General features: G+C 37.8%; 1 protein-coding gene across 10 annotated transcripts in view; it reads left to right on the top strand.

Annotated features, from left to right (window-relative positions):
* Positions 1-12,273, top strand: part of Elavl2 (ELAV like RNA binding protein 2) — a 129,809-nt gene extending 117,536 nt beyond the window's left edge. For 6 of the 10 annotated variants that reach the window (XM_051188170.1, XM_051188171.1, XM_051188166.1 and 3 more), the window contains exons 6-8: positions 2,080-2,305; positions 8,881-8,919; positions 9,479-12,273. In XM_051188170.1, coding sequence (XP_051044127.1) covers positions 2,080-2,305; positions 8,881-8,919; positions 9,479-9,809 — 596 coding nt within the window. In that variant the 3' untranslated portion in view covers positions 9,810-12,273. The remainder of the gene's footprint in view (positions 1-2,079; positions 2,306-8,880; positions 8,920-9,478) is intronic. The other 4 variants (XM_051188167.1, XM_051188165.1, XM_051188169.1 and 1 more) reach the window with 3 other exon arrangements.
* The last annotated feature ends 2,255 nt before the right edge of the window (positions 12,274-14,528 follow it).

Here is a 14,528-nt window from a genome sequence, read left to right as displayed (position 1 = left end):
GAGGCTAAATAGAAATCCAAGCATAACAATTCAAACAAGATTTACTCCAAGCAACAGAAATACCTTTTTTTCATAGCATTTTTTAAAAAAGAATTTTGTACCTAATGAGAAATTGGTGGATTGAGAGTAGGCTTCATCTGTGACATGGAAATCCTTTGTCTTCCCTTTAAAAATTGTCCTTTTGGGGAGTGAAGGATGACAGGTAGACAGACTTAGTATTTCCTTAGTGTGGCCCATACCTCTGGTGTCAGCAGCCTGCTGGAACTTTCTAGAACTACTAATTCTGGGGTCCTACTCCAAATGTACTCAACCCTGAGGATAGGCAACCCCTCCCACACACACACACAATTTTAACTAGTTCCACCTCTGAGGGTGCCAGTTTTTAATCTATGCTTTCCTATTAGAGCAGCCAAAATTTTAGTATTTTATTTTCTTTTTCTCTTCCTGTATGTGTTTTGTTATTTTTTCCTTTCTTTCGTTTTTTAATTTTTTTTTCTCCTTTTTAAATTCAAGATCTCACTCTGTGACCAAGTTGGCAACTCACACTTGTAGCAAACTACCTGCTTCAGCCTGCTGAGAGCTGGAAATATGTTAGCTGGGATGTTAGGAGTCCATAGATTAATGAAAGGATATATTTATAATTATTTCTTCTTCATACTTACAACTTTCAAGAAAAACATACCTTCCCTGAAATGGGGTGGGGTGGTTATGAAACCAGTTTTGGTATTCAGCAATCAGGTGTTTACTGTCTACAGTGCACATCATTTATACAGAAAAAGGCAAAGTGACAGAGGATATCATACTAAGCATATGTGTAGAACATGCCATGCTTACCTTAGAAAATTCTGAGCCTTATCGAGGCTTAGTGACAAACAGACCCCTTTTCCTTTTGAGGTTGCTCCAAGTCAGGACCGTCTAGGTTGTCTCGGGAGCCCTCCTTTCTTCATTGGCCCAGTTGGAATTATCTATACTTCCCTACCTACTAGTCTAAAACCTGATCCTGTGAGAATCTGGTTGGTTGCCAAGGAGGCATTTCTCTGCAGCTGTTTACCTTGTGTTGACCAGCTGTGATTATCTGCTCACCTGCCTGTGACAATTAAATGGAATGAGCTGAGAATCAGGTTGCTGTTTCTCGTAAACTAGAAAAGCCTTGTTCATGCCCTGCTTTGCCATTGTCAGTTAAGAGGAATGCTGGAGGAGGCAGGAAGCTTGCAGTTCTTCTGTGTTTGGAAAATCCAGGTCCTCTTTTACCTTTTACTCCATGCACATTACTTCTGTAATATATAGCTAAAGAGAAGCATGGGGACACAGAATGTGCAGACCATCTTCAGATTTCTTTTCTTTCTCTTTTATTTTTCAAGAGTTGGTTTCTCTATGTGCCTTGACTCTTCCTGGAGTTTGCTTTGTAGACCAGAGCAAACAGAGATCCTCAGAGGTCCGCCTGCCTCTGCCTCCTAATTACTGGGATTAAAGATGTGTGCCGCCACCACCTGCTAGATTTTGTGGGTTTTTTTTTTTTTTTTTTTTTTGAGAGACCTTCATGCTATATGATGTGATTAAGATGAATGTATCCCTTAGAATTTTAGTTGAGCATTATCTGCTCTAGAGTGTTTTTTTTTTTTTTTTTTTTTTTTTTGCAAATGCTTGGTTTTGTTTTTATTTCAAGGGAAGGGGCTACCTGTCTGATAGCATGCTTTGAAAAGTGGAACTCCGGCATGCACTTGGTCTTACTACAGAAAGAGCACAGGAGGCAGGAAGGAATTCAGGCGAAGAAAGCATGGGTTTATATACTTTGTGTTTTTTTTTTTCTTTTTTTTTTTTTTTTTTTGGCTTCTTGACAAGCATGTGATAGTGAGAACTCACATTGTATAGGTCATTTTGTGAATATAAAAAAGGTGGAAAATTGAGATTCTAAGTTGAATTGCTAAGGTAAAATTTTCTTCCTGATGTGATTTTTGTGGCAAATGTTATATGTGGGTGAAAAGATGTTCATGAGAAGGAAAAATTAATTTATCCTTTCTTCTCTTCTTCCCCTCTCCTGCTCCCTCTTTCCCAAATCTTTACTTAAATCTACCTTAGGCATATCAAGGGGTGTAGGGTTTATTCGATTTGACAAGCGGATTGAGGCAGAAGAAGCTATCAAAGGCCTAAATGGCCAGAAACCTCCTGGTGCCACAGAGCCAATCACTGTAAAGTTTGCTAATAATCCAAGCCAAAAAACCAATCAGGCCATCCTTTCCCAGCTGTACCAGTCTCCAAACAGAAGGTACCCAGGACCGCTAGCTCAGCAGGCACAGCGTTTTAGGTAAGTCTGGTCCAGTTCTTGTGCCCAGCTAATAAACTGGAGGAGAATTTGCAGGTTTACTGTCAAGCAATTGTATCAACAAGATCTCTGCTTTGAGTTTGTCATTACTGTTGTTTTCGTTCTTTATTTTTCTTTAATGGGCACAGAGAAAACATACTCGGGGAAATAGCAACTTTTGAAGGTGGGGGGCAATTTGCCGTAAGAACAGTTCTCCTCCAGGAGTGATTTTGCCTCCAAGAGACATTTGGCAAAGTGTAGTCATTCATGATGGCATAATTTGGGTGGAGATGTTACTCACATCTAGTGGGTAGAGTCCAGGGATGCTGCTAAGCACTCTGCAGCATACAGGGTACCCAGCAGCCACAGGTGCCTGGGCCTCAAAGCACAGCCTGAGGAAACACAACCTACAGACCATGAAGTCTGATGTGCTGTTTTCCTTTTGTTACTGTTTTCTTGAGAAGAATTTTTGTGTTTAAGTGGTTAAGTTGATCTCTTTCAGGTTAGTTTTGTCTCAGAATATAGACATTGTTAAAGATATGTAACCTATGTGAATGCCCTAAAGTTCCTAAAAGTGGGCCCCTGTCTCCTTTTGATAAAATTTAGAGGTTGACAAATGTCAGCTGTAATGGTTCAGAAAGGAAATACATTAAGTTTTCTGAGTCATGGTTTTTGCAACTGTGCCTCCTCCTCCTTTCCCTTCTTACCATTTCCCTCTCTCTCTTGTTTTCTTCCTTCCCTTTTTTTCCAGCTCTTTAAAAATCTAAAAGTCATTTGCTATGCCATACAGAAAGTCATGGCAGTCTGGATTCTGCCTCTGCGTGGTTATTCACTGAAATCACTGAGTGAAATCACTGGTGGACATAAATACCCCAAGTCCTCAAGTTAACTAGTTCTTGAATAAACCGGACCACAAGTCATTCAAAAGCACATCAGCTGTATGTGAAAAAGAGTGACTTGAGGTTCAGTCAGAAGCAGGGAGCATCTGATTTTATGAACAAGTCACCCAGCTTTTATTTGCCAGGATGTTGTAAATACCATTTGGCCACTTGTGGTATAGCCACATTACATCTAACTCCTAAGTTAGTGTTTTATAAGTTCATGTAAATCTTTATTCTTTCCTTACTGAGACAAAATAGTTAATTACCAAAACACATAATCACAAACTTTGTAAGCTAGAGGACTTAACTTACATGTTTTCTAGTCCCTGTCACATACACCCCCCCCCCTTGGTATACTGGGGTGTTGAAAGAGAAGGAAAAAAAAAATCGACTTAAAAATAATCTCCTTCTAAAAACGCTTACATGTGTTACTTAGGTGTGAAAGGAAACTTTCTGTAAATGCCAGGTTGAATACCTGCTTAAGGTAGCATTCTCTCTGAGAGAATGATGGCATTGTCAAAGGCTGTGTTGACTAAGGTGACCAGTTTTCTGGTTCATTGAGTTAGTTCAGCTGCTGTAATTTTGAGAGCAAAAGCATTGGGAAAACCAAAATGTGACCTTAGTGACAAGTAGTGGCAACTGAAGGAGAGGGAAGGCACATGAGCTATTTGATTATTTCCTTCTGCAGGGGAAATAATCACAGCACCCCTTTCAATGCCAGATGCATGCCTTCTCTCTGACATCTTTCCTGACTCTTCACTTGTTGGTGTTTTTAAATATAGTACAGTTAAACTCCAGTGAATCTTAGCAGTGTTTTCTAGTCCTCCTTACCAGTTGTTTTAGTTTGCTGTTAGAAGAAAGCTGTAGTGCCCTAGATTGTTGTTTTATGTTTTCAATTAAAGCTATAGTTTTGTTTGGTTGCTGTTTATTAGAAGAGCACTCTTCAGACCATGCCAGAGGACTCACAGACTGAGAATCCTGAACACTGGCTAGCACATAGCGCTGGACATTCGGCACCACAGCATCCTCAGCGAATCTTGCTGTCCCTCTGTAAATCCTCTTTTTATTTTTTGATGAGATAAATTTTTCCAAGGCTTTCCTTGCGATTAAATTTAAAACTTATCTTCTGTTCATCTTAAAGTACAAAAAGTCTTTTAATGGTATATATTACCATTACTCCTGAGATTCTTTGGGCATTACAGATAGACATTGTAGAAGCAGGGCATAAGGGACATTAGTTGAAAGGAAAACCTGGCGTTAGTAAGTGAGGATTTCAGTACATGAAAATTTGGCTCCAGCTCCTCCGGAAGCTGAGGCAGGAAGATCATTGGGAGTTATGGACTGGATTGTGCAGTGCTTTTCTTGTTGTTGTACTATGTTTGACATCAACTGGTTAGCCTCGGAGGAGTAGCTGCCACCAGCTGATCCAATGAGGGCAAAACAGGGAGCAAGCAAGAATTAGGACAGATTTTTCTTTCCTTAGGCTCCTATTCTCTCCTCTACCTCACTGCTCATCCCAACCCCTACCTCCCCTGTCTAAGTGGTAAAATTTGAACTATCAGTGTGCTAGAGAATGTATGTTTGATGTAGACTAGGTACTGGGAGAAGTTGAGTCTTAATTTCTACAATTCAAATTTATCCTGATGTGTGACTGGTGCTTTTTAAAGGTTTCTTTAATTTGGCTGTCATTACCTTGAATTTCCTCACATTGTTTTATTGACTAAAAGTTGATCTTCTTTGAGCTTTTGAGATTCTTGAATTAAGGACTTGAAGTTTTGTTGGTACCTTGGTACCTTGATCTTTGTAGTTGAGGTCTAATTTCTTCCACAGTTATTTCTTCATAATATTTGTTGTTCTAATGCCTTTGATTTGAGTTCGCCACTCCCCAGCATGAATTTTAGAAAATTCATTGTGTGTTTTTATGTTATCCTGGTACCTTGGCAGCTGAGACTGGAGAATACAAGTTATATTAACAGGGAAAGGACTTTCAGTACTCATGAAGATAAAGTAAAATTCCATGTAATAAGGATTAACTTTAAAAGTGGGCTTAGGAGGTTTATGGCTTAATCTGTATTGATAATTGGAATTATTTAAACACTGCTAATTTAATGGGCTTGTTGTTATATTTATAGTTTTCAAAATAAGACAAACTATTTATTTGGATACATGATGCATTTTCAGTCCATTAAGCATATTCTTAGTACAGGATATCCAGATTTAACTGAACACAAAATTTTCTTGTTCATTCTTGTGAGGTAGATTTAACTTTAATGAGTGTGATCTAGGCAGTGACCTATGTGTCTGCTTCTGTGAGTCTTTTTGTAGTGTTGAAGAGCCCCTAGTGTCAACCACTGGGTTAAGCTTCAGGCATGTTGCTGATTACATTAGCTTGATCTCATGTTGGAAGACACAGACATCAAGCCTCGTAAATAACTTTCCTCATTCTTAGAAGACATGATGCCATGTGATTGGATAAGGGAACATATTGATAAGCTTGGTTGCTTAATTAACATCAAGCCAACTGTTGCCTCGTGCTTTAGAGAGGTTTGATTTCCAGTGTCCAAAATTGTATTTTTCTTCCTTATTGTCTTTTTCACACATTATATCTGACTTTAATTGATTTTTTTAAAAAATTTCCCTTTCCATATAGTTTTTCCTTCACCTACTAGCTGGATAGCTTTAAAATTAGGCAGACACCTTAGTTTTATGCTGTATTTGTAAATAGCCTACTTTGAAATGAAAATGTTCTCGCTGATGGAAGATGCTGTTGAAAATATTACCTGGTAATAATATAAAATTACATTATACTAGTGATAGGAGATGTTACCAGATGTCTTTGCTGTGCTCATGTGTGTGCATATGGCTTGTGCTTCTATAGTCAGTGAACTTCTAACTCTGAGTCCTAATCACACATACGAAGATAGGATAAAGGTGAAATATATATTTATCCAATGTAGTAACACACTGATAAATGTTATACTGATATATTTGCCTAAAGTATCTTAGTAAAGAAGATTTTCCTTTAAGTGCGCTTCATAAAGGGTTAACACTTATCACTTTGAATTTTCTGACTGTATGTAAGAAATGTTGAATTGACTTGTGTCTAGCCTCCTGATGTTGTTTCTATGAGAATTAAGGGAAATAACTGGTTTGCGTTTTTCTTTGAGTTTTCCTCACCGAATCACCCTCAACCCAGTTTCCCTTTTCTTGGGTATCCTTCTTTAAGTAAAGGATGTCTTAAGTGAAGTTTTTCTATCTTGTCTTCCAAATAATTCATTGTTTGTAAATTGGGTTATATCCCAGCTAATGGGATGGGAGTGACATTGGTCACCCCTTCAGAAAGTTTCGGACTTCCTTGGGAAGCATATGATACCCTGGAGAGTAGATGGAGATATTGGTGCAGTTCATATGTTCAGTATAATTTAAGAACATTCTGGTTTTAAATAGCAAAGTATACATGCAATTGACTCCTCAACATTTACTCCTGTTGTGGAAAACATCATTGTGTGTCCCTAAGTTATTGCAGAGGCCACTAGACTGGGCCCCACTTTCATTTTTAGGTGACCGTGTATGAAAGTTGTCCTTGAGCTGTGGGACATAAAGGTATGGCAGCTGTGCCAGGGGTGCTATGATATTTTCTCCTGTAGCTGTACAGTTTATAATTTGCTGCCTGTTGCTGGACAAAGGTTGTTTGATGTCCATATGAAACACCCATGGGACACATAGATGTATGGCAGAAGATGTATGGAGAATTGGTTTTCAGTTGCATGTAGTCATCAAGGTGCTGTGCCTGGGCTGTTTCCTGGAGCAGGATCCCACCCCTCTGCTGATGGGGGAGAGGGGAGAAAGAGAGAGAGAGGGAGGGAGGGAGGGAGGGGAGGGACAGATGGAGGGAGAGACTGAGAGGGGAGGAAGAGAGAGAGGGAGGGTGAGAGAGAGATATAGACAATTTGGCTTAAATATCCAAGGAATGAGTTGCCCTTAAAATTGGGAGATAAATGAAGGTCAGGGAACCACATGACTCCATAGGTTGGGCAACTATGAGGCCCATTGAGGGTCTGCATAGGCCTAGTTGGGAAAATCCCAGATGTTCTAGAGATTGCGGAATGGGAAAGAGTTGGGAATTGAGATGTCTTTCCCTCCATTCTTGTAACTTACCATGGCAGGTTTGGATTCCATCCTATCTTAAAAACATACACATTTAAAAGAAATGCTATGTTGGGAGTTTGGTGGCTCTCTCCCCTAAGTGGGTGGAGGGAAAATGGAGCTTCTGAATTTCATCCTTTAGTCACTTTGAGCAGGGACTTCAATATGTTCATCTGTTCCATGGATACCATTTGTCAAATTCCATATCTATCATTCTAGTAATTTGATGAACTTTTTTGCATCAGGTCACTTTGTGGTTGGTGTTGCAAATTTGCATTAATCTTTCCTGGTGTTTGTAACCTTGGTTTTTTTTTTTTTTTTTTTTTTTTTTTTTTGTATATAAAGCCATGATATCTTTATTCATCTTCACTCTGCAGAACACATCCTCTGACATTCTCTACTCTCACAACTGCTCTGTGCTTTGTGTGTGCAAATATTCTCACCCAGTCTGCCTTCTGGGTAATTTCCATGGTGGATGATAATTTTGATAAACGTGCAGTGCCCAGGCTATTGGTCTGTGCTAAGTGGTACATTTGAGAGGGTCACAGAACATTACAGACCCAAATAGATGAAGGAAGATCTCTCTCGTGCCACTGTGATTTGTTCTCTTGTCTTACACTTTACATTACAGCAAATCAACACTTCCTTTTCATTTTTTCAATACACACAAATGCCCAGTGGAGACTGAGATTAGGATGTGCAAAGACAGCATTCTTTCATATCTTAAAGACCAGAATGAATACATTGGCTTCTATTAAAAAAAAAAAAAAACAAGAGGAGTTCCTTTTCTTCCATGCTTTGCTGTGTGCTTGGGCTAGACAAATAAATAAACAAACAATAAAATAAAATAAATACATAAATAAATAAATAGAGCTGATACCCACCCTACTTATTAGCCTTTCTTAAGTTTTAAAAGACAAAATAACTGTGCCTCACCTCTGATCTGGTCCTGTCTTTGGAGAGTGGGAAGCATTCTCACAGGTGGATGGGAATGCAATTAGACATGCCTGCTCCTCATGTGTAATTTATTGGTGAATTCTAGAAAGTTGAGGCACCCTCAGTAGTCTTCTTAACATTGATAAAGCAGGATAGCATAAATACAATAAAGCCAAGTTTGTCATAAAATTTAATATGAGACTGCTCTGAAGTTGCTAGCCTTGTGAGCGTAGGCTAGCTAGCTTGTTAATCTTTTTGTGTGCTTCAGTATCCTCAGGAACCAGTGGAATTGTGGCAAGTAGAATTGTGGAAGTTTATGAAAGTCAGTTCCAGTGGGATGTCAGATATTAACTGTTCTAGCGCCTTTGTTTCTGGCTGCTTCCTCAGATGACCACTGCTTTTTTTCTTTGCTGCACTGACCCTGTAGAGATAGCCAGTGTTCCATAACAGTGGGTGCCCATTCTCTCAGGATTGGTAAAAAACCCAGTGTTTGGAGACATCACATATATTTTGTGCACAATTATCCCCTTGGAAGGTGGCAGTAATGAGCCTAGCTTTCATGAACTTCAAGGGGGAAAATTAAAAACTGAAGTTTGCTAAATGTGTGTTTTGCAGGTTGGACAATCTGCTCAATATGGCTTATGGAGTGAAGAGGTAATGACACAGGTTCATGATACTCATAATCCCTTCCCACAGTTGATTAAGTTCTTTGATTTGGGGAGCAATATTTCCACCCTCATAAATTTATGTTGGGTTTTCTTTTGCATGTATAGCCTTTTGTAAAGCTGCTTTTGAAGTGCGTTTGACTCATGGAATATTTTTGTACCACTGTACACCACTCAGTCTTTTTAAAAGTCATTATTTGTTTCAGATTGCATTGCTACATTATAGCATGTTTATGTTATGTGTTGGTTTTTCTCCCCTCCCTGTCCTGTTTAACTCATGAAGCCAGTTTTTAGATTTCTTTGCCACTTTTCAGTGCAGCAGATAGTGGTCATTTCATAACCTATCAACACCTGGATTGTTTGTCTGTCACTGCAAGCCACAAATAGAGCCTTGGTTGACATATGAAATAGCTGCATACATCTGTTGGGAAAGGGGAATTGCTAAGTTTGGGGAAATGGAAAAGGAAAAGGAACTTAAACCCATTGCTGTAACCAATCTATGTTCCTTTTGTGTGTGTGTGTGTATGTCTGTTTCCTATTTTGTTTAGTAGGTTTTCACCAATGACGATTGATGGGATGACCAGTCTGGCTGGAATTAATATTCCTGGGCACCCTGGAACAGGCTGGTGCATATTTGTGTACAACCTGGCCCCTGATGCAGATGAAAGTATCCTGTGGCAAATGTTTGGGCCTTTTGGAGCTGTGACCAACGTGAAGGTCATCCGTGACTTTAACACCAATAAATGCAAAGGTTTTGGATTTGTGACTATGACAAACTATGATGAGGCTGCCATGGCGATAGCTAGCCTCAATGGATACCGCTTGGGAGACAGAGTACTGCAGGTCTCCTTTAAGACAAACAAAACGCACAAAGCCTAATGAGCTCTTGTCCTCAGTCCATTTATATATGAAAACTATACAACAAAAGCAAGTTAAGAGAAACTTTATACATTAGTAAATGTCTTTGTAAGTCAGTGTTGAGATGGGGATAAAATGACTACTTAGCATCCTAAGAAATATGTGAGATTTTTTATTGCTAGTATTTGAATTAAAACTTCTTAAATATCTTTTATGTTTGAATATGGACAAGAGGTACAGGGTTTTTACCTGTCACATTGCATTCTATTGCCTTCTTTGAAGAAGGTGGACCTTTTAAAGTGTTTCAGCTAAGGGAAGACTTTTCTTTTCTTTTTACATAACTGCCTTGAACCTGTGAGTAAATATTGAGGCTTTGTGTTGTAACTCTTCAGTTGGTTGTGTCTTTCCCCACCTCCTTTTCTTTTCTTCTTTTTTCTTTTTTTTCTTTTCGTTCTCTAATTAGCTTTGTGTTTGGTTTACATTTAAAGCATTGCTGTTATGTCTCAGAAAAGTATTTTGAAGTTTACATTTTTATTTACGAAGTTACAAACAGTATTTATTTTGTAATTCTGATTTGGGCTGGGGCAGGGGGGGCGACATTATAAACGCTTATTGTAAGAATACTGGAGAACTTTTCGTAAAGCAGTACCTTGCCAAAGAGATAAGAGCCTCTTTGATGTGGGTTTAAAAAAAGCATCTATTTTTATAAAAAAGAAAATTTGGAGAAACTTTTTACTGGTCCTGGAACAAATATTTTGACTTGAATACTTTGAGAAATCTCTTCATATGACACCTAGTGAGCTTTTAAAATTTACCAGGAAATTTGCAACAGTTGGAAAATTTAGAAGGATTTATGACGTAGGAAAATACTTTTGAGATCTTTGTATGAGAGGAATTGAGTCAGTGAGGGAACACTGCTGGTTTCATTTTCGTAATCACCAGTGGAGTGTCCGATCATCCTGGTTGCTATGTGATAGATGGCTCACATTGATTTGTGATTTTGAAACAAATAAAAAAAATTTACAAAAGAATATATAAGAGCAGGCAAGAAATTTAAATTACCAAGAGATGGGGGAAAATCTGTTCTTCCTAAAGAAATCCCTTCAGATAGAGCTCATGGTGTTTAGTGATGTACTTGCAGTATCGTTTGAAGAATTGTTTTGTCTTAAGGAAAATAAGATGTTGCACATGATTTGTACTGCAGCAAGTCAGCAAAGGCGATCTGAGTTGGATATATTTGAAGGTATTTTGAGAGTTACGTTTAAGGCTAACACCTGAGCTTTGTGTGATGTAAATAAGACCTTGTGTTTATGAACCTTTCAGCTAATTTTATTTTTTTTCCCTTACATATCAAGTGATGTTCAGGTTTTGAATGTTTTGTATCAGTTTTTTCCTTTGTAAATGGCATTAACATTGTTACTTGAGGTCTTGCTTATTCACTTCTGTTGTCCTGAGGACTTGAATTTACAGTGCATCAGATTCGTTGCTAATTCTGTCTGTAGATAGTCTAGCTTCAGCTGTTTATGGTGATGCTACATTTTTGTTTATAAATATGTTTGTGGTAAAAAAAGAAAAATGAGTATAACCATAGGTTTTGAACAAATTTCCTTACATTTTTCATACAAAAATCATAAATATCTGTATGCTATTGAAATTTAACTTTGTATGATGCTTAAACCACTATTTGGGGAAATAATAAAATAAGTCTTTACCATGTATGAAAGAAATTTTAAAAAATACAAAATATTTTCTGATTAGCATCTAGCTTATAATAAATTTTCAAAAAAGCTGAAGGCAAGCATTGCCTTCATCAGGATGCACTGAGAACTATATAGTTATGTCCTGCGTTTTGTATAAACTGAGATGCTCATATGCTTCCCCTTAGAACAGGCAATGTGCTATGCATAACATAGTTGTACATTATCTTTGCAGTTGCTTTGAGTTTTATTCTTTATTATTTAAAATTGTAGTTATAAAAATTTTCAGTATAGTACAGTACATATACTGTGAGGCGCGTGCTAAAGTGAATAAGCGAGTTTTCATGCTGACCCACTCAATGCTCTTCAGAACTCAATTGGCTTAGCACTTTCTCATATCCTTAGGTGCATTTATAGATTGTCAGAGTTAACCTGCGTTAAAAAAAATAAAAAATAAAATACATGTATATACTTAAAAAAAAAAATAAGGTTTCCCTTGTGGGAAAACAGCAGCTACACGCTTCTTTCCTGTACTACTGTAGCAAACCAAGGCATTGATGAGAGGGCATGCAAATTGTGCTTCACTTTACAGTGTTCATCGGAGCACTTAATAAAATGTAAGGCTGGTATTTATTTGAAGTTGTACAGTATGACTTAATTCACATCTGTTGGAATAGAAAATATATTCTGTTGAGTATTTAAGAGGCTGTACATGTTTTCTTTTGTGTTTGGATTCTTTGTGCTTTTTCATGTTCGGTACATCAATAAACAAAGTTGAAGGGAAAGAACTGTGGTGTATCTTTAAACACATTGGGGTAGTGGGCCACCTATACTCAGTCTAGTAGAAAAACAAAACAAAAGTCTTTAATTAAAAAGGGGTATTCTTAGAGTTCTAGTTGAAAGCTGTACTATCTGAAGGCATCCAGAAAGCAAGTTAACTGAAAGGAGAATGTGGAAAAACAAACAAACAAAAAACTGAACTAAACGAAACCTATAAAGCAAAAGCATGACTGAATAATACTCTGATTAATTAGCTGTCAGATGCATTCCTAGGTGACCCTTGCTGGGACATGTCCTCTCATCAGCTAGTTGTGAAATCTGAGGACTCAGTTGCTCTTACTCTTGATTTAAACTTCAGCCTTTTATGCAAGCAGGATTTAGACACCATCACTTCAGCCAGTGCAGGAGCACGTGAGGAAGGCAGCTTTGTTCTGCTTCCATCAGGAAGATTGAATTCCACATAGGTGGTGTTGGTATGTGACACTTTGTTGCCTAGTTGCTGTCTCATTAAAGGAGTTTTTCTGAAATGGGAAACTCACCTTCTGTTAGGTTAACATGTGTTCAACACGTGTGTAAATTGTGACCTGTGCATTCATTTTTTAATCATAACATATCCCTGGCAGATGAATGGATGGAAAAATTTCTTGTTTTTCCTTTTGCTGTGTCTGCTGCCTGTCTGTCTGTTTGAGACAGAGTCTTACTGTTCAGCCTGGAACTCACAGAGATGTGCCAGTCTCCTGAGTGTTGGGATTAGAGTTGAGCACTGGTGTACTCAGCTTCTTGCTATTCTTTTCTTCAAGAATTCTACTTTTATAAAACTTCAGAAAACTGAGTATGATTTCTTTTTTAAAATGTACTGAATGACTTTTTTGATTGCATTGACTTGTTCCCACTTTGCTTATGGTAAAAGCCACGTTATTTAAAAGTATTTATTCTGCATTCACAACCTAGTAGCCAAGAGGGGCTGAGTGGCAAAGTATTTCTTCTCTCTCCAACCTGCAATTAAACTAAACTCTACATATTTCCTATTATGTGAATTTCATAATTTTATTTGTGTGATGTTCAAATAATCTTCCCATCCCTCTGCTCTCACTTTCTCAGAGTTTTGATTGGTTTGCAGGCCAATAGTTCTTTTACATTTGAGCAGATAGTGGGAGAAAAGATACTGTTCCCCCTTCAGATTCCTTTGCCATGTGTGGTTGAGAATCATTCAAATTGTGCTGCAATTCACTATTACAGTGAATGACAATAACTGTTAACATCATTTCAAATTAATCTGATTGAAAGAGAAATGTTGGCAGTTTAATCTTCCCCTTTAAAAACAAAAATGAATTACAAGATTCTGTTCTTTATGAGATGCTTTAAAATGTAGTGCAAATTTACAACTACTCTTTCATAGTATTAACTACAGAACAAACAAAAAAATTGCAAATATCTTAACAGTAAGGGTGTAGGAACTATAATCCCTGGTTTTTTAATGTACTTTCTTAGTACAGTATCCATTCTAAGTAGAATAAGAAAGAAGACAGACATGGGTTTGATACTCATTTCTCTGTTACTGTATTAGAATATTGAACAGTAGAATCAAACATAAATGCAATTAAAACCATGGCAATTTGAATAACAAGTATTTGCAGTCTGTCATTGCAATGAATAGTCCCTAATTTTTTCTCCTTATATTTTTTTTTTGCATTCATCACCTCAAAATTCACAGATTCATTTTCCTTCAGGGCAGGACAGGGTGGGAGATTAAAACACATACCTGGCTAATTCAGTCAGTTGATTGGTGCCACAAGAACTTTGCTGATGTTAGATGTTAACTCATTCCACTTCATGTAGTTAGAGAGAGAGAAAACTTACCCTGTCTGTTGTACTGTGAAAATGAGCAGGTGCCACTCTTCCCAGAAGACATCACCTAGAAGGAAAAGCAGGTAAGCTGCAGGGTCATGACTATACTGCCATCACATGGAGTCACTGAGATAATGGGCTGTGGTTTATACAAACCCAGTCACAGCTCAGAACCTATGAACACATACTGCGCTCCGTCTCTGTAGTTGCCAGTGCACACTTTTCATTCAGTGAAGCTTCTGAAGCCCATACTTTCAGTTGCCCAAGTCCTCTGTCAGTCAGAACGAAAGTTCTAAGCCACTACATAACCTCATAGTTGGGCTGACTGAGAAATTTGAGTGGATTTTATTCTATAAATGTCATATAAAGTGACAGTTTGGAAAGTGCTAATGATAATAAAACAGCTTGAATATTA

Source organism: Phodopus roborovskii, unplaced genomic scaffold, assembly GCF_943737965.1.
Source record: "Phodopus roborovskii unplaced genomic scaffold, PHOROB, whole genome shotgun sequence".
Taxonomy (NCBI): Eukaryota; Metazoa; Chordata; class Mammalia; order Rodentia; family Cricetidae; genus Phodopus; species Phodopus roborovskii.
The sequence above is the reverse complement of the archived record's forward strand: the minus strand, read 5'-3'. Positions and strand labels throughout refer to the sequence as shown.